The sequence below is a fragment of the Poeciliopsis prolifica genome, unplaced genomic scaffold (assembly GCF_027474105.1).
Source record: "Poeciliopsis prolifica strain line A6 unplaced genomic scaffold, Auburn_PproV2 SCAFFOLD141, whole genome shotgun sequence".
In the NCBI taxonomy this organism is placed as follows: Eukaryota; Metazoa; Chordata; class Actinopteri; order Cyprinodontiformes; family Poeciliidae; genus Poeciliopsis; species Poeciliopsis prolifica.
Window position 1 is genome coordinate 276,707 of NW_026562516.1, and position 20,416 is coordinate 297,122.

At 36.7% G+C, this 20,416-nt stretch overlaps 2 protein-coding genes across 2 annotated transcripts in view; both read left to right on the top strand.

Moving 5' to 3' along the window:
• Positions 1–3,435: 3,435 nt before the first annotated feature.
• LOC129355688 (ETS translocation variant 3-like protein) lies at positions 3,436–14,273 on the top strand. Its single transcript, XM_055025283.1, has 6 exons — positions 3,436–3,504; positions 4,313–4,370; positions 9,945–10,176; positions 10,413–10,533; positions 12,396–12,480; positions 13,857–14,273. Exons 2-6 carry the CDS (start codon positions 4,313–4,315, stop codon positions 14,111–14,113), a joined length of 753 nt encoding a protein of 250 aa, XP_054881258.1. The 5' UTR covers positions 3,436–3,504; the 3' UTR covers positions 14,114–14,273.
• Positions 14,274–15,567: 1,294 nt separating this feature from the next.
• lig1 (ligase I, DNA, ATP-dependent) overlaps positions 15,568–20,416 on the top strand; it is a 67,661-nt gene continuing 62,812 nt past the window's right edge. The window contains exons 1-4 of the mRNA XM_055025284.1: positions 15,568–15,707; positions 16,156–16,224; positions 17,108–17,270; positions 18,900–19,038. Of these exons, the coding sequence (XP_054881259.1) occupies positions 15,691–15,707; positions 16,156–16,224; positions 17,108–17,270; positions 18,900–19,038 (388 nt within the window). The 5' untranslated portion in view covers positions 15,568–15,690. The remainder of the gene's footprint in view (positions 15,708–16,155; positions 16,225–17,107; positions 17,271–18,899; positions 19,039–20,416) is intronic.

Sequence of the window (20,416 nt, forward strand, 5' to 3'; positions counted from 1 at the left end):
ACTAGAGTCACATTCACCCATTCGCACTCACAACACATTCATACACCGATATGCAAATATGTGGGCATTTTGGGGTTAAGTGCCTTGCCCAGAGGCACATCGACATGTGGCAGGAGGAAGCTGGAATTGAACCTACAACCTTCCAATCGCAAGACAGCTACTCTACCATATAGTCACAGTCGCCCTAACATGGTTTAAACCAAAACATGCAAGAGAAATCACATTACACCAGTTTTGAGCATCACTTCACTGGATACCAGGTTATTTTTAGAGTTCATTTTAAAACTCTGGCTCTTACTTTGAGAGCTCTTCACAGTCAAGCCCCCTCTTAAATCTCCGACCTGCCTCACTTCCCTGCCTGCACCCCGAGGAGCAGAGGGGATCGAGCCTTTCAGGGAGGAACACGCTGCACTGCTTAACTTCTGTTGACTCTTTAAAGAAGCAGCCAGACTCTTTCATTTAAACATGTTGATGTTTCCGTGGCTGTGGTTGCAATGTGCTTCATGCATTGTGTTTTTGTGCATCTTTGTCTTCGCTACTCTGTGTCTGTAAAAGATACGCTATCTCAATATCTTTTATATAGAAGCTGTGTATCATCTTGAAACAAACACTTAAGGACTTAAATTTCCTCATTAAGTAGAGTCTACTCAGTTTCTTTTCTACTTTTTATTTTGAAGATGGGATATCAGTAAAGTTCCTCAAACATATGAGAACAGTTACCTTTTGAGTGTGTGTGTTTGCGTGTGATTTCAGTCCCAGAGTTTTTACATGTGACCCAGGGTCCCCTGGCAGCTAAAAGCACGACATTCAACTCAATTAGTGGCATGCATAATTGATAGCTGTCTGGGAGTGTATTTGTATTTACACTGGAATTAAAAGCCTCTGGTGTCAGCTATCACATCTGAGGAGCTGTAAGGGTAAGTGTGCGTGTGTGAAACTGCCCTGGAGAAGTGAATGTATAGAGCTGCATCTGCATCATAAGAAGCCTTAAGAGGATAGAAGATTTTTTTTTCTGCTGCAGGGAAAACAAATTCACAGTTAGTCTCTCAGCAGCACAACACGTTCTTTGGGCTAATAGGTACAAGACGAATGTACAACGCTGCTTTCACTGCACCTACTTACAACTTTGATTTAGGTGGATTAGTTACAAGTCCTTCTTCTCTATTTTCATATTTTTGGATGTAAGATTTGAAAATACTTACCTATCACATCAAGCTTCATCAGCAAAATTGAATAAATCTCAACACTGTTCACATTTCGCATCATTACACCTGCAAAGTTCAGTATGTTATGTTGATATTTGTGTGAAAGAACAATACAAAGTAGAGCATAATAAAGGATGCATGCTGTTTATTCAATAATGTCTAACAAATGTCAGAGGCCCTTATGGAACAGCTGAAGATAAATTCAACTCAGCTAAACTCAGCTTATTGATAATTAGGCCATTTTGAAGCCTTTCAGTTGTACTGGAGCAGTTGAATACAAACACTTACATCCAACTTTTGAGAACTTAATGAGTAAGAGATGTTGAACCCCAGATATTCTCCTCCTTCTACTATAGGTTGGCCTCCATTTTGTCCATTTGCTTAAAAAGGAAAGTCAAAGTCCAGACTTGCATATATTTGAGAGTTTGTGAAAAGAATTGGACACTGATGTTCACAGACAAATTCATACATCTTTGAGATTTAAAAAAAACTAAACATAATGAAAATGTGGCAAATGATGAATCCTTCTGATTAATATTTTTTAACAAATACATTCCAATAAAATAAACTTTTGTTCGTAATGTGGTATATTGTGATTTATTGAACCACTCATGAACGAGGAGAAGGATTCAGCTTCCAAGTCTGGAATAAACAGAAAACTTCCTAACAGCCAAAACACTCAGTGCCAGAATAAAAACCCACCTGATTAGAGTTGCTTTTGAAACATAATCAGTGAAAAATGAATCAGCAAACGTATGTGTCAAGACGGCACTGTTTTGTTTTAAATGTTGATTGTTTTCTATGTTTTTTGTTTTTATGAAGTAAAGCCCTTTGAAATGCCTTGTTGCTTTCAAAAAAGCTTCAATAAATCAATTTTTTAAAATATGAATCGTCTCATTAAGTGAGAATCATGAACTTACTTTAGGTACTTTAAAAGTTGTGTAGATTTTTTTAATTAAACCAAACAGAAAATCCCTTTAAAGGGTGTCACTACGTGAATCTGATCCTGAACTCAGCGTGTCAGACGCCAGTGCGGCAGAGCGCTGAGCAGCCTGACAACCTTGGTCAAAGTCACTGTCGTTGAGCAAAAGAGCAGCAGCAGAGGGGTGACAAATGGCCCCGGCGCTGAGTTCATCACCTATTTGATTTAGCAAAGAGAAAACCACCAGTCACCTTCGCTCAGCGCCGCGTTGCTCCCCCTGACTCGAAGTGGAGGAGGGAAAGTGCTTTCTCCTATTTCCTCCCGATTTATTTCCCTCCAGTTCGTACTTCACTTCTGCTTGGAACCTTTTGCTCTCTCGCTTGTAATGATGGTCATCTACGCTTGTTATACTGCTAACCCTGTTTCTCCTCTCTGAGAAATAACTGTTGCTTACAGCAGATGCTGCCCTAAAGATTTGTTAACTTACAGTTCATCAGATTTTTTTTCCCTCTCTCTTTGAAGGCAGAAGTCCCAGTATAACAATACACATTTTTCTTGTCCAAATAAAATTCTTATGACAAACGTCACTTCCTGCTGTTCATTCAGTATTTTAAATGGTGACCGAACATAATTTATTTCTCTATATTGAACAGGACCTTTGTTTTTAATGCTTTTAATAGCAGAATTTGATTATTTTGCATAAGAAAAATAGGATGTAAATTGTCGAACCCTGATAAATAAGAGATGTTCCTTTTCTGTGTTGCTCAAACACAACAACAGTTCAATTTGTTGGTCTGACATTAATTAATCCAGCTGTAATCTCGTTATATTGTAGGTATTAACACAAAATATGTCCCACAGGATAAAATATGTTTTATACCTTGGTTTAAACTGTATTTTAGCTGTTTTATTGTAATAAAATTTAACCCTTTTATCATTTTTTTTCTTCTTGGTTGCCTTATTGCATGAAAACACATTTTTCTTTTCATATTAATTCGCCATTATAGGTGGGATCAGGTTTTTAAATTATGCCTGTATGACTGTTGGTGCAATAAAGGTTAGATTTTATTGAATCTAACCTTCATTGGTTGCCATATTGTTTACTTTTTCTTACAAACTAAACAAGAACATTTGAATCAGTTTTAGATGTTTATTTTAGTTTTTGACCAAGTTTTTCTAATTCTGGCATGAAGGAGGCAGGAAAGTGAGCAATAGGAGACAAGAGGGTGGGGTGGGGTGAGTGGCTGGGGGTCAGATGAGACAGAGGGTTTAGGATCCAGTCCATCCATCCTTCAGAACTCCCTTGACTCGGAATGGGCCGGCGGACAAAGTGATCATTGTTTCCCAGTTGGCGAAGAGTTTTCCACTCCAGTAAAGGTAATGGGGCATTTTCATTTCTTACTTTACTGTTTTTACCAGAAAGATGATTATTTTAAAAGTATTGTATTTATTCAAAATATTTTATAAAATATCTCCACAATTTGTATTGACTGATTTTTATTTTGACTACAGATAAAATAACATTCCTAATTAAAGTGACTTTTAATGCTCCTAAGCTGTAAATGAGCTGGAATAATGTTAAAAATTGTTTGTAAATGTTTATAATTTCCTTTTTGATGGCAGACCATTTCGAAGCTGGCCTTAAACGTTGGCCCAAAGGTGTAAAATATCCCGTGACCCCTGAGTGTCCTCCCACATGAGAGGAAAAAGGGAAATAAAGTAAGAGCTGAGGAGGAGAGATCGTTTTGTTGTTGCTCCAAGATAAGGGGATATTACAGCTTGTGGAAAGGAGCTTATAGAAGAGGAGAGACATGATTCACTGGGGAAGAAGTGAAGTGCTTCTTTCTCGTAGAGATGAGCTTTTAGCCTTCCAGGGAGAACGTCGGCTGCAAATCGCAGAAGAGGGGGGTGGAGGCCATTGTGTCTATGAGAGGATGATGTGTGTGTTTACCAGGAGAAATTATACAAAACTAACAAGAAGAAAAGTTTCTGCAGGGGGGGGAATTATGCTTCTCCATCTTGAGGAGTTAAATATAATCTTATGCTCCTCATAAGTTTTATGCATTTAATGAATATCATATAATGAAACTCAGGCTCACCGGTAACCGAATATATGTGAGAATAAATAAAAACTCAGTGATGAAGATGCTGAATTATTGCATCTGTTTGCGTGTCTTTGTGACAGATGCAGTGCAGCTGTAACTCCTCAGGCGGGCACCTTTCATCACCTTACTGGAGCCGAGGTAAGATTGTATGTGTTTGTGCTGATTTTCATCTCGGTTATTTGCATATTTGTGGGTTGACATTTGCGTAGGAGGACTTTTATATGAAAAAAAAAAGTTATTATGAATTCCCTCTCTGCAGAACCCGTCTCCGTCTTGCATTTTAATACGCTAAAAAAAAAAAAGATGAGATTATGAAAAAATAAACATGATGTCTTCATGGACAAACTGCACCAGTGGGAAGTTTAAGTCCCAGCTCAAATAAAACTCACAGCTGAAGTTATGAAAAATAAATACAGCATGAAGGCAGTTATGTCAAAAGTGCAAAATCTCACTTATGTTACAAGTTTTATTTGTCCTATCATTGTTCCTTTATCTTTTTTGACACAAGTTGTAGATGTTTTTTGGATTGTTATGCAAAAATTGTTCTGAAGCTTTTGAGAGTCTTTCCACTACAATCCAACTTTCTGCATAAATCCTGCAAATGATTGTAATCAATAAAAATTTTGCAATAATATATTTTTTTTAATATTTTAAGGTTCTCTTGATCGACATTCATACAGACTTACAGTATTTCTGAGACCTCTACAGCTGCTTAACCTGCTGTAATGTGTAAATACATTGCTAATTACATATTCTCATTCTTTAAAGAAAAAATGCGAAAGCTTGGAACATATTTTTATTGTCTGAAAGTTAGAAAATATGTTTAAATATCCCAAATGTTTTAAAAATGTATACATATTGATCTTTATGTGTCAAATAATTGCATTTTTTTATTTTTAAAATATTTATTTAAAATTCTATATATGTTGGTGCATGTTTAGATAAAAGACACAATAATTTTTTTTTCAAGGATCATAATTTTATCATTTTTTTTGTATGAGGTTTTAAAACGTTAAGCCTTATGCCAACGGTCATCATTTTTTAATATTTTAAGACCTCAACCTGAGATGTTTGTACATTCATCATGGCCTGCTGTAAAGATTAATACTGGTATCAAATACATATTTTTTTTTTTATCAAAGTTCTTGATGCATAAAAAACATTTCTAATACTAGTTCTGTTGTTTTACTGTAAAGGTTCAAACAAACCACTAAACAAACAAAATGTATTTTTTCCCTATGATATTGATAATGGATTTAGAAAATAGCATAAATTATGCAGTTTTTAAAAAATTGTTTTATTAAATTACTATACACTGTTCAGTTTTGAAATTACATATTTTTCTGACTGAAGACCTTAAGACTTTTCATCTGCATGCTAGCTCTGCATGCTAGCTCTGCAGAAAACTTGTGTTCATGTTTTCCCAGAAGAAATGCTTCTTCAAACTTGTTTCATTCTGGATCCAAATTATTAACAAATATTTTTATTGATTGTATGTATTTGAATGTAAAGTTCTGGTGCTACCGCTTTAGAAAATGTTTAAAATGTAGAAGACACACATGACTGCTGAGCTGCACCGAGTCAGAATTTCATTTTCCTGCACCAACATTTCTCTTATGTAGTCCATTTATTCTTTTTGCAGTTTGGATTTAAGAACTTATTTTTTAAATAAATATTGAAATAAACAGTGACTTAAACTGACCACATCACTGAACGTGATTGACGTTATTTTATCCATTCAAATCACTTAATACAGTGCTGAATTTGACCTTTTTTCACTTTCAATTATTGAATATTTAATTTTGTTGTAATTCTTTGAAGATTAGATGTCAAATGCTTTACACAGTTTGATGTGAAGGACTAGACAACAAAATAATAAATAAATAAATAAATAAAGTGCCAAAGTGAAAACTAATTTTGACAAAAAATAATGACAGTCTGATATCCAAATAGCCTTATGTCCAGTTGGTAAAGTTATAAAGTTATTTTATTTTAAGTGTACTATAAGACATTCACAATTGAATTTAGACCAAAAATACTTGGCAAGACTTTGTGTTTTTGCAGTGCATGCAGCTAGGGGAGTTTAGATCAAAGAATATGTTTCCAGCAGAAAAACAGGTCATTTACTGTTGGAAGTGGGCGGGGCTAAAGTGATGTCAAATATTGACCATGTGAATGTGATGAAGGCCTGTCTGTCATAGAGACATAGAAAGTCTGATCTGGCTCTGACTTTGTCTGTAGAAGCTATTGCAAGTTGATGTTTGGTGGCGAATGGTCAGACTTTGAGGGTTGGCAACGCCCACATGCTTTGATGTATGGAAAGGATTTTGATAACTTTTGACCTTTAATGACTTGATAATATGCTGATTGATTTTGAAGTCTGTGTCTCAAAAGCTGTAGGTGTTTGATGAGATACAACATCTATAAAAAACAAACAAACACAATGATGGCTCTGATCCAAAATGGCTGACTTCCTGGTGGGGTTTGGACCATGACTCTTTTGCACGACATGACAAAAAACACATGTGCGCCCTGTTTCATAATTCTGGGTTAAAGCTTGGTTGGGGCTGATAATTAAAAAAATTCTAGGTGGCGCTGCAGAGAGCGTAGGCCACGCCCACCAGAGATTGTTGTGGATTCCTGATGTTGATGGGGGGCAGTTCAGGATTAATTCCTGAGAGTTTGGTGCAGCTTGATTCAAATCCGTAAAATTTAGGGTTAGACACATTGCAACAGTGTCTTATGTGACTTCACTGCAGACAATAAGCACAAAAAAACAAAACATAGGGACATATACATTGGAGTCTGCATGTATAATTGGGAATTATTGTAGAAAATTCCCAATGAATTCAGACTTGTGCAAGAAATTCTTCTTTTAAGTTGCATGTTGCATATTTATTCCACGGTGGGATAAGAACAGTTCAAATAAATAATTTTAACCACAATCAGCATATAAGAACTTCTGACCAGAACTTTATTCACATTACCTAATAAACATGATGAAATTCTCACCTTCTGACAACAGAAAAGGAAAACAGGACACAGGAGACTCGTGTCAGAAACGAAAGAGAGAACTGTTGCACTGGATTGCAACAGATTTCCAAAGTTGCCTGAAAATGTTGACAAATATCTATAGCAGAGATAGAAAACCACATATTGTACAGGGACCTTTCAAAAACAATAAATGAGATACAGTCATTCAGTTTTTCTGTGTCTGCATCAAAATCCCTTAAAAAATATTTTTCAGCTCTGAAACTTCTCTTCAAACGTCTCTTTAGCATGACATGGTATTGAATAGAAGTAGAGATCATTTCTTTTTTTTAACTATAAAATAAACACAAAATGATAAACTGCTCATCAGAGGTCAAAACCAAACTAAATAATAGAAATAACTATAAAAGTCTTTGGTTTAGATATTTATATAAAATCTGTGTAGTTTCCCTTGTTCTGTGTTTTATAAGAGCTTCTGTAAATACAAAATGCCGACAAGAGCAATAAAACTGCTTCCTATTAATCGACCAATTATTTTTAACCTTGGTCACAGTACAGAGATTAGAAAATGATGCCATGTTCTAATTCGTTTTTAATGAGACAGCAGGTTAACTATTACAGGTAAAAACACCTGATTTGTTTCATCAAGCCGAACCAAAGCAGCTTGTACAGCAGGTATTTGTAACACGGTTTTTAATGAGGAGTTAAGCTCCTGAACTAAAACACCTGTTAGGAGATAAACCTAAAATAACGAGAAGACCCCAGACAAGTTCAATATCTTTCCCACCCCAGCGGTCCCACCGTGTAATTTGAGCTGAGGAGAGAGGCACAGAGCTTTCCAAATACGAGTGGTGGGTTACTTCAGTACAAATTTCATGTATCTGTACTTTACTTAAGTAGATTTAATTGTGGATACTTTCTACTTTTACTCCACTACATTTCACAGTAAGTATATTTACGTTCTACTTCACTACTCTTCCTTGGTTGCTTGTCCTCCACTGTCCACCTTCTTTCCATCCCCTTTCTGTTGGATTTCTTTCAAAATAAATGCCACAAAATAAATGGCATAAAAAGTGAAGAACAGGAGACAAGACGTTTCCATCCCTGAAATTATGACGCAGAGAATCACATATCCAAGTTTAAGCTATGTTAGAGAGTAAACACCATAAAAGCATTGTTAATTAAAATGTCACATCACTAATGTACTAAAATTAAATGCACTTAATGATATTGTAGTAGTGATTAGATAATCCATTCAGCAAGTACTTTTATTTTTATTTCTGAAGTATTTTTAAAAGCCAGTACTTTTTTACTTTTTCTCAAATAAAAATGTTAATGTGGTACTTTTACTAGAGAACCTTTTTGCCTGTGTATTTGTACTTTTAATAAAGCACATTGTTTGAGGACCTTCTCCACCACTGCCAAATTCACAGAAGTGTGACTTTTTATTATACCGAGCAAATTAACCAAAATCCTATAATGCATAGCAAGAGAAATCGTCTGTGAGGAAAAATATGTTGAACTCAGATTTAGGGATGTGGGATGATGATAAATGGAGCTCAAGGGTATTACTTCAGCTTTGTAATAAGGATCAGGTATTTAAAAGAGAACAAACTCTGCTTATCTTTGTTCCTATCTGGTTGGAAACGGCTTTATGCCAGATCAGTTTACACAGTGTGGGAATGAAATGACTTTCAATTTGGAAACGCTTTAATTTTTCATTAAAGCAGTGGAAATGATGGATTACTAATGCGTTGAAAGCCTTTTTTATTAACCTCACTGTCTTTGTCTTAATTCTGCTGTTAGTCAGGTTCAACGAAACACTGCATGAGGTTCTCTAAGAACACATTTGAATAGAAATGATTTCTGCTGCATTCCTGCAGAAGTTCAAAATGAATTACTTGTGTCTTTTTATCATGAGATAAACTGCTTCCCACTTTTATATGGGAAATTATTTAAATTAGGCTTCAGCTTTGTGGAGAAGCCTGTGCAGGTGGTGCAGTGAGACTGGAGTGACAAATTCAAAATGGAGGAGGGTTCAGATCAAGAAGGTCAAAACGAGTTGCTTGTGTTTGGATCGTTTGAAAGATGAAGTCAGGCAGGACTTTCCACCGAGTATCAGATATGCAGATGAGATTGTGATGCTTAGTAAAACAAAGGAGAGCCTGGAGAGAAAGCGTGCATGAAAAGGAAAGTTTGCAATGTAGTTTAAAAATAAGATTCTCATTGGGAGTGACCGAAATGGAAACTATTAGAAAAAGCCAACATGAAAAATGGAGCAACTTCCTTGACAGAGGTGAAAGGTTCAAAATAATAATAAGGAGCAACTTTTCTGCACTTCATTCAGCCTTCCTGTTATCAACAGAAAGTCTTGCTCTCTCACACAACCTGAATGAACCAACAACAAGTCTAAGCATCTTATGGAAAACAGTTTTATTTTAAGTAACTGTTAGAGTGCTAATTGTTTGTAAGTGAAAACAAACAATTTATCTGCTTAAATTTGGTGCAGGGTTAAAACCAATTTTTTACAGTACTGTGTAAGATTTGAATACTGTAGTCTCTTTCTTTGTTTTATCAAAGTAGTTAGAGTTTCTCATAATATTTTATGGTGGTCTCAATCAACAATTCTTTAAAGTCTTGGCTAAAATAAAGAACTGACTGAGGGGTCCAGTTGAAGTTTCTACTGGTTTTATAGTTTGATGTTTCATCCCCTTTCCACAGCAGTTCTGTTTCCTGACTGGGCCTACAAACCAGCCTGGTCTCCTGGTTCCAGGCAGGTGCAGCTGTGGCACTTCCTGTTGGAGCTGCTGGGCTGCGGTGAGGGCGGAGCCATCGGCTGGGGGGGCGAGTGGGGCGAGTTTGTCATCAGGGACCCCGAGAGGCTGGCCAGGCTGTGGGGGGAGAGGAAGGGCAAACCACACATGAACTACGACAAGCTGAGCCGGGCGCTCAGGTAAAGACATACCATTCCTGTCTGAGCTGATCCCGCCTCGCCCTGCTGCTTTCAATAAATTAATAAAAAACCCTCCTTGGCGGTACAAGTTGTACATATTAAAATGCAGCATCCAAAATGCCTCTTAGATGCAACACATTGCGTCTGTGAGAAAACAAGTAGCTAAAGTGCCCTGGAGGGACTGGAGTACACACATCAGCATTTCAGTCTGACACAGAGACACGTTTTGCTTGCAGATACTACTACAACAAACGCATCCTGCACAAGACCAAAGGGAAAAGATTCACCTACAAGTTCAACTTCAGCAAACTCATCCTCGTCAACTACCCAGGGTACCTGCCTGCGTCCAGCCATCAGGTCCTTATCAACAATTTACAGGGTTTCACGTTGCTTTTTGTCATCTTTATTCCCTAAATAATTTGGGAAAGATCACAAAACCTTCCTAAAGTTGTTTGATAGAGTTTTAATGCCACATTTTTAGAGAGAAGAAGCTGTTCTAGTAAACTCAGATTTTACTGCAATAGCAGAATTTACCCCATCACAGGGCAACACTGAGACACACACAGGACAACAACCACAAAACAATCCATATACAATAAAATCTTCTAAAGCATTTTTGTTATTTACATTTAACATTTTAAGCTAATCAGAATATCAGAATGGGATTCACATGGTGTGCTTCAAAAAGTGTGTTGAACTTTTAGAGTGAGGAAACGACATCATGGTCCTAAATGATTTAAACAAACAAAAATTAAACATCAACCTCATCACATCTGTAAATATCAGTTTACTTTGACTGGTCAAATAAAAGTGAATGTTTTCTATTATTTCCTGCAAGGCCATTGAAAAGTTCTTCATTTAAAGTTTGATCTGTGATGCTGTGGGCCTGTTAGACTGACTTTTATCCTAAACTCATCAGCAGGGGCAGCAATATTTATGGGTCACATTAGATTTTTAATATAGAAATAAAGCTGATAAAATTAGGTTTTATCAGGTTTGAATTTGTAAAGCATCAATCTAAGGCTTTTTTTAATGCTGTAATTACCTTAAATGCTTCAAAGTGAAACATTTTTCCCAACTTAACAGTTTTACAATCTGAATTTCTGGAAATCTATTAAATTATATAACATAAATCAAGTGTCTGAAGGAGGGAGGGAGAAGGTTAAAGGCTGAAGGCAGGGTAATTATTTTATCAATTCTGCAGTAGTAAGGATTATTAAAGAGGCAATTTGCCATTTAATGGTAAAATGTGCTGCATAAGCATGGAAAAATCTACTCCTTTTATTACAGAATTACATTTTTAATGTCACAAAACAGAAACATTTCCTCCTTTTGCTTTTTTTAATCCTTCAGATTCTTTCATCTACATTCCTCAGTTTTTAAAATGTTTGAGGAATTAAATGATGAGAACGCAATTAAACCTCCAGTTTTAGTTCAAATGAATACACCAAAAAACACGAGTTCTGCTGAGAAATGTGCCTGTTTTTTTTAAACATAATGGATCAAATGTGTTCAGTGTAACTGCAAGCACAACCCGGACTCTTTACGCCATGACAGCAGTCGCAGGCAGGGATTGGAGTAATCTCGGAATAACCCAGGCTTTCCATGAATTAGTCCTCGTATGGATCGCAGCATATGCTGCTCCCACACCTCTATACGTCATGCAGAATTAGCCGCGACAGAACAGATGTGCGCGTTCTAACAGCCATGTGCGCGAATGCTTCTCCACACGGCCACAGATGCTGCTAGTGGAGCTACGCTCCGATAACAAGTTCAGAGAGTCTTCCCCTTATTCTGCAAGATGGTGTGACTAAATCGTTAAAAAAAAATCAATTAATCAAATCTCAGAACAGTTCTCTGCTTTAATTTAATCAATCTTAAATGGGCCTTGGGGTTTCGCTTCTTTTGGTGAAGGATGTTCTCCAAATTTTCTGAATTTTTGACAGCCTAGCTTCCCTGCTGATCAAATGATTTAGCATTAAATTAGGAAGAATACATTTTCCAGAAATAATAATAATATTATTAATAATAAAAAACTTTGCAGTTTCAGTTTCTTTTCTTTTTGCAAGAAACTTCTCTTTTTCATGTTTCATACTTTCTGTTTAAAATATGTGGTGTTCCTGATGTTTTGGCTGAATATTGGCAGACTGCATTGTGTTGATGGTGTCGGTTTCTTCCATCCATCCATCCCTCCATCCATCCCTCCATCCATCCATCAGCTGGTCCACAGGGCCCCTCTGTGCCTCCCGTTCCTCCCCTCTGAGGGTGGCCTTCCTTTCTGTGGAGGATCATTGATAGACAGAGGTAATCATCACATCTCCAAAAATGTGATTTTCTTGCTCACACATCTGGAACCAGCTGGATTTTCATCATAGTTTTCCTAATTAACATTTATTTTTTATGACAAATGTAACAAAAGCTAAAAATCTGTTGGTCTAAAGGACACGTTGAAAAGGTGTAATACCACACAGTTAATCCCCAAATCTTGCAGAAGTACTTATTATATTATTGAAATTCACTGAATATGCATTTGAATACAAAATTAATAAAATTACTCAAATGCATATTTATAGATCCTGAGTTATTGGTGAGTTCATGCGAACTTTTCCTTGGCAGTGTTATGCAAAACTAAATCCAAACTTGGTTTTAAATGTTGTTTTTTGGCAAAGTGGGTAATTTTTGGAAATAAAAAAAAAAAAAAAAAAATAGACCAAAAAAATCATGAATGCTAATAAATCACTACCACTGCTCATCATGCTTTTGTTAAGTGCAATAATTCTAAATTCTTCTTTTTCATATTTATGAATCATGCATGTGATGAATCTCCTGACGAATCTTTGGAGAATTATGTCTCTGAATAAACTTAAAGCTAAAAAAAAGTTTCTTACACATTTGTTAAAATTGTCGCGAGTAAAACTGTCATTATTTTATCAGATAGATAATCTGTGAAAAGATTGATCTCCTCCACTTCCTCCATGAGATGCCATTGCCATCTGAAGAAATACACTGCTCCTATCAAAAGCAACCAATCAGAGCCAGAAGGAGGGTCTTAGCGGTGTCAATCAACCTTATGAACGCGCTGCTGAATATAATAATGGTGGAAAAACAGCTTACTGTAACAGGAAAACAGTTTATCTGCTGTTTTCGGTGCTGTTAGCCTTAGCTAGTTAGCCTTAGCTAGTTAGCCTTAGCTAGTTAGCATGGGTATGACCCGCCCAATCGCTCTGATTGGTTGTTTCCAGTTATGATTGGAAGAGGTTTCTGCATGTAACTTTAATAACAGACAATCTGTGGAAAAAATAGTCAATCACAATTTTATATGGCTGCTCATCCTCTTTCACTCTCCCCCTTGCTGAGACCCTCCTCCTGGCTCTGATTGGTTGTTTTTGGGCGGGAACTCTGCATTTCTTCAGAGGACAACACAGGGAGGAGGTGGAATAGATCCATTTTTTCACAGATTATCTGTCTCATAACAAACTGCCATGACATGGTGGCAGTTTCAACAGATATGTAAAAAAAGGAAACCCATATTTTTTTTAAGAGTTACATACTGCAGCTTTAAGGCTAGCTGAGTGCTTCATGGTTTGGAAAACAGTTTTGTTATTGTGACGTTGACAGATTAAAATTGTGTGTCGCTCGCCTCACAGGAGACTCACATGATTGATGTTCCTCCTCAACAGCTGCTCAGCCTCTGCCTCACACCTTCCTGCTCCCTAAACCGCTCCCGGTGCCTCAGCCCCTCCGCGGCCCCTTCCCCATCATCCCTGCTGCCGCTCGCCCGGAGGTCGGCCAGAGAGAGCCCAGGGAGTCGGGTCTAAATGCAAATGGCTGGCTGCACAGAAGCTCCGCAGACTGGGACGTCAATCCCCACATAAGCTGGAACCTGTCAGGAGAGAAGCAGCAGGACGACGACAGAGCGGGGAAACAGGCAGACTGAGGGCAGGGAATACAAATGAAAGATTTTCTTTCATTAAATCTCTCCAGTTTAATTATTTTTATCTCTGTTTTGAGTCACTGTGGCATAGTTTATTACCTGTGCATTAAAATTAATCACATTTGTAAACTATTTATGGGTTTGGACTTCCTTTTTAATAGAACTACTGATAAACCCTGCATCTTTTATGGGGCAGCGGGGGAACTAAACTTGTAAACAATTACCAACATAGGACTTGTGTTTTGGTAAATAAATCAATGCACTTGCAGCATACATTATTTAGTTGTTTGTCTTGCTTCTTATCCCCCTGCTTTGAGCTTCATGAAAATGATATGAGTGGTATGCCATAAATGATGCATTCAAACAGGGACTGAGGAGTTTTCATCAAAGCGGGACACACATGTCTGTCAACTCTGCAGCATCAGGACCAGATCCGTCTTCTTGCAGTTACCACTCCAACAGAGCAGGGGGCAGTAAAGCGTTTGAGATGCAGAAGACCTTTTACAGGGCTTGCTCCTTTACAGTTAGGCGGTGAATGAACCGGACAGAAGGGACGCCGAAAAGTGAGGGAGGAGTCTGAAAAGCGTTTAGTGCTGGAAGAGTTTTTCTCTTATATCAGGAAGATAAAGCCACAGCAGTTTAAGTTAATTAAGTCAGCTTTAAGATTTGGAAGACAACTTCACTCGTTTTAGTTATTGTTTCAAGTTTCTTCAGCAGAACTTGAAATTTAAGTAGAAATAGCACTGGTAAATTGTATCTTATATATATCATAAATTGTCTTTTTATAAATGTAGATTTTTTTTTTTGAATACACAATTTTAAAATATTGTAAAACAACATTTTCAGGTAAATATGTGATCCTGGTATCTTAGTGCTCATTAAACCAAAAAATAAATCAATAACCTGAAAGATGTAAATAAATAATACACCAAAGCTTGTAATTTCTTTTAAATTTACAAATGTCATTTATTTTTCTAAAAACACCGCCACCGACTCGTTGGTGCGCCGCTCGTCTCGCCGGCTGGTGAATGGAGCAGAGCTCCATTTCAGCAGGAAGATGTTTCACTCTGATTATATTTTTGGATATCAAAAATGGGTTCAGTATTTATTTTTTTGTACTCGCACGTTCAGTTTGTAACATCTTCTAAATATTTCAATGTAAACGACAAAACACTGTGAAAAATAAATTATTTTTCGTGATACTTATTTATCTGTTTCGCATTTTTATTTCTGATTTAGTGTATAACGTAAAATAATGTATAAAATGCTAAACATGCCACCCATCTACGTTCTGTCATAATTTAAAAAAAAAACTATTACCAATTTTTTTCAGCTATTTTTTATTTCTTGTTTTCAAACCGAAAACGTTATTTTCACTGAACGTTATTTTCAGGGCAACGTGACTCCTCTGTCTTGTTTTAGGATCTTTGTCTCACGTGTCATTTTGGCGCCGAATATTCAGTTATTGCGCCGCTCCGTAGCGCGGGAGTTGTATGTTTTCGCGTATACATGTTGGAGCCGAGCTATACTTAATTACGTTTTTAATTCAGTTCTAAGCGAAGAAAGTGTTTAAAGACAACATGCAGCGGAGCATCGCGTAAGTAACGACTGTGTAAACAGTTTAAAGTTTTAATTTACTGCGTTGAAGGAGACTGTGTGTGTCTAACGCAATAAACACGCACGTGTTATGTGTTGTATTGGTTTTGCAGTTAAATTGTGTGTTAAAACGGTTCCTACCGCGACCAATAGCAGCGTATTTGTGTCAATAGCTCCACGCTAGCACTAGCATAACATAGTCGTGGCTAACTCTGGTTTAGCTCTGGAAATGTTCATGAAAGTGAGACACTCAGCTTAAAGTCAATGTTCTGGGACGCTTTTCAGCCTGAAGTAGCTCAATTTGCTAAAACAAATGGTGGTTGTGAAGAAGCTTTATGATGCTTGGATACACCCAAAGCAAGCTAGCGAGGTTAAAACACAGTATAATATCGCTGGACTTTTGTTGTTGCCTCTTATATTTAAAGTATCTTTTCATATTTCTGTTCTAGCTCGTTTTTTCAGCCCAGGAGCAAGGTTAAAGACAGCCAGAAGAAAACTGCAGATGAACCAGTGAACAAGTAAGTTGTTTTTCCAAGTTAAATCGCACATGACGAGATAATGCTCCAGTTGTTTCCTTCATCTTTCTGCAGAAATGAAGCTTTGCATCACAAAACTCAAAATCCACGGTTTACCAGATTGCATCATAAAATTGCTGTACCAGTAGATGCCGATGCATTTGAAAATATGATTAAATGCGGTTACTGTGTGCAGTTTACTGACACAAATCACACTTCTTTATGTGAATGAAGTGTGTTCCAAATGGGAATATTTCTCAAGAGCAGTATTTGTGTTTGTGGGGCTATAATTGCTGTGGCACACTAAAAAAAAGAAGTAATAAATAGCTCTCATCATCATATTTATCATTATTACAACAGTACCACAAAATATTGTGATACAACCTTCGTCCCTTACCGCTCTCCCCGGGTGATCAAACTATTTTTGATATATTTTGGCTGACTGGGAATGCTAATGTTTCATCCCCATTAAGCTCTGTCTTAACGGGAATGAAGCTGCCTGAGTGTGAGCTTATTTACTGACACTCAGAAGCTGATCAACATGAGGAACATATGAGGTTTTGGTGGAATAACAGTTCTGTGTAGATGTGTGAATTACTTTTTGGAACCGTTAATGATCAGAAGATGCTGTGAAAACTTTTCTGCTCAATCTGGAGCTGCTTTGAAGATGAAGTGTTCATTATCACTGTAGTGTGTAATCTTTAAAGAAAGTCTTAAAAACTGATTTTAATTTACTTGCCTTTATGTAATGATCCTCCTCACAGCTGTGACTGCTTTCTTTTATTACTCTGATTTTCCTGCTGACCCCCGTCTTCCTTTTCTTTAATATTCTTCGCGTGTGGTTTGCGTTTATGTTCCTCACCAGTTTGTCTCTGCGTGTCTCCAGGCCCATAAAGACCCCCTTGAAGGTGCAGAACGGCGTCCAGGAAGCGGATTCGCCGATCAAGAAGGTCGCCAAGCGCAGCCGGCAAATCTTGGACAGCGACGAAGACGAGGTGCCGCTTGTAAAAGAACAAGGCGACAAAGGAGCTCCCGCTAAAACCGAGAAGGTAAAAACACCCGTAATAAATCCACTGGAGCTGCTGTAATGAAGCGCTCCCACAGGCTTATCATCGGCGTTTTGTTTATTTAGTGATGGGGCACATCACTGTTGCACATCACTGTCAATAAGCTCCAGTTTGAAAAGAGCTGATTATCAGCGTTGGCTGCCGTTCAACCACCTGTTATTTGATAAACACTCCTCTTAACCGCCCCGCTCACTTTGCAGGGTGACGTGTCTGCAATTATTCATTATTTTCTCTCGGGAGAGAGTGTGATGGATATGCGAGGTTAGTCGGTGTGACCCACCTCTATGCTTGTTTATGTGTGGCCAGGTGGTAATAATACATCCTCGCCTGTCCTGTTGGCAGCAGAGCATCTCCAGTAGAGATAATGTCAGTCGGCACCTGATAACTGCTTTTGTCTGCGATTTATCTGTTGGTTCAGTTCACTGATGTCTAATTGCTCCTCTCAAAACAAAATGAACTAGAACTAGAATTTATAGACCAGTTATAGACAATAATTGTTTAAAATATTTATATTTGTTGACATTTTCTGTTGTGATTTTTCTTTTTTTTACCGATTTATTATCATTATTTTTCCCTCCATCAATTTACTTTGTTATGTTATTGTTTTTGTACAGCAGTTTGGTGCAATTTTAAACCTGTTTTTAATAGTATAAATACATTTCAGTCCTTAAGATTCCATACTGTATCAAATTCCAACAGTTTATCAATCTATAAAAAGAACAATGAAACGCTATTCAAACTTTTACATTTTTGCCATTTGTTTTTTCAGTTAAATGGTTTCAAATCAAATTGTAATCATCTATTTTCCCAAAAAATGTTTTCTGTAAAACCCTTTTTTAAAATCAGCTCTACCTTTGGAGCTTTCCATTTCTCCTGGATCAGATTCTAATTAGATTTTAATGCGAGATAAACAACTTTGTTCCTGTTGCCTCTGTCAGGGTCATTTTTTCTTCCTGCAAGCTGCAGCTAAATAGCCATCACGTCTTATTGCCAGTTTCAACGGTGTGTTTGTGGAAATGATGCTTTATGTGGAAATAACCCTGGAACAAGTGATTATTAAGGTCCAGGAAAGGCTAAGTGGTAGTTTCCAGTTTCTGAAATGGGTCGTTTTCTTTTCATCCTTGCATTATTTTCTTGCTATTTAATCGCAAAAATCTCGATGTCGAGGATTTAAAAAAAGAAGTTGTTGTTTTATAGATGAATGTTCCAGCAATTGCTTGTGATGCTTAATTCATTAGGACTACAAGCAGCATGTATTTAGAGGCTGATTTAAAATGACTGAGTGCTTTTAAAAAAAAAAGATGAATAAGATTTGATTCGAATGAAACCAAACATTTACTCTGGAGCTGAATCTGGTCTGCTCTGGATTCTCTGGATGTGTGTTGTGTTTTTTATTTTCTCTGTTAGCTGTTGGCTTCTCTGTTTAAAGCCTTAAATCTTCCCTCAGTCGTCTCCTCTCATCATGCATCCTATGCTTTTATTTTATGATTGGAAAATGTCTATTTATTTAAATATCTTAAACCCAAACTGATCAGTGTTTCAAAGAAAAACTTTGTGTTTTCCATCCCTTACTGATGGCAACAATGACTGATGCTTCTGTTTGTTTTTCAGACGGATGATGCGTTCAAGGCCGTTCCCACACCGTTGTCTCCAGCGCTGGCCCCATCCACACCCGTAACCCTGGAAACCCCGGCGTCGCCCAGTGCTCCCAGTTCCATCTCCACGTCGACAGTTGCGAAACGCAAAACTGGTCAGTATCCAGTCGGAGTGGATTTTCATAAATACAAACCTCAGAATAACTTTCCAATTTCTAATTTTTTTTCTCATTCTAAGTAAAATGAGAAAACCTTCATTCTTTTAATTCAGGCATGTAAAACTCATTTTTGTTTTGGGCCAAATCAAGATCATGAAGGCTCTTAAAGGGCCGGTTGTGCCAGAATGTGTTGATAAAACCTGTTCACAAATATGTCAATAAATTCTTAAAATTACATAATATTATTGAAGATTTTTTCAGTCCCTTCAGGAACTAATAATAAATGCGACTGTTTATGTACTTGCTGTATAAATCATGGACTATAATCATACATCAACTAAATTCTCAAGAAACTGGAGGGATTGATTGATATAAGTTGGCAGTAAACAGATAAAAACTGCTTTGATATGATTGATAATATAATATTTAATCACACTTAGTCTAGTCTGTGGAGGGCCACATAAAACGCTACGGCGGGTCTGATTTGGCCCCCGGGCCTTGAGTTTGACACATGTGTTTTAATTGATCTAAAATTTATGCAGTGTTTAAAACAAAAAAAAGTCTCATTCTTAAAAATGCTCATATTCTAACACTCAACATCCTGAAATAATACTTAAGTTAAATGTTAAAGTTGCACATTTATCAATAAATTTACATCAGTATTTTCATTTTTTTAAAAGTTTATAGCTCTTAAGAATTTTATTTAGGAGAAGGTTAAACTATGTTAAACTAATATAAGTTGATAATTTTATATTAACCATATTTTGTTAAATAAAAACAATGGGTAGATATGTCAACAGAGTTTTTTCATTTTCAATCATTTGTATGGGTCTTAAATGTGAATTATAATCTTAAAATGTCTTAAATGTATTTAAGCTTGAAAATATCCTTTTTTTTAGATTAAAAAACATTTTTTGAGTGTGTTTTGTAAAGTTAGAAAAGCAGATCTGTGTGTAAACATTTATCCATAGAGACACTCTGATCAGGATTAACCTGGTTTTGTCTTAACTCCTCTTCTGATTTATTATCTTTATTTACTTCATTTTTTTAACATTTAAAAGAAAAAATGTGGTGATCTTTTTTAAGATAATTGTTTTAAATCAAACTGAAAATCAATAAACTTACTTGGCAGATGCATGGAAGCATATGTACACAATCTTTTACATTATGAATCTATTTTTATGTATTTCTTTGAGCACCAGTGGCCTTTCATGAAAAGTAATTTGACAGGAAAGAGGATGAAGAGAGAAAAGAAATGACGTGCAGCAAATGGCCAGAGACATGCTGTTAGTTGTTGAGCTTGTAGGGCAGAGGAGCTTAAAATGCTTCATTTAGATTTATTTTATAATTAGACAACAAAAAGTTTTGCTTTTCT

Coding starts and splice junctions, on each gene's coding strand:
- LOC129355688 (XM_055025283.1), top strand. CDS start 4,313: ATGCAGTGCAGCTGTAACTCCTCAGGCGGGCACCTTTCATCACCTTAC. Junction 10,177..10,412: donor AAGCTGAGCCGGGCGCTCAG/GTAAAGACATAC, acceptor TTTTGCTTGCAG/ATACTACTACAACAAACGCA. Junction 12,481..13,856: donor AGGATCATTGATAGACAGAG/GTAATCATCACA, acceptor CCTCCTCAACAG/CTGCTCAGCCTCTGCCTCAC.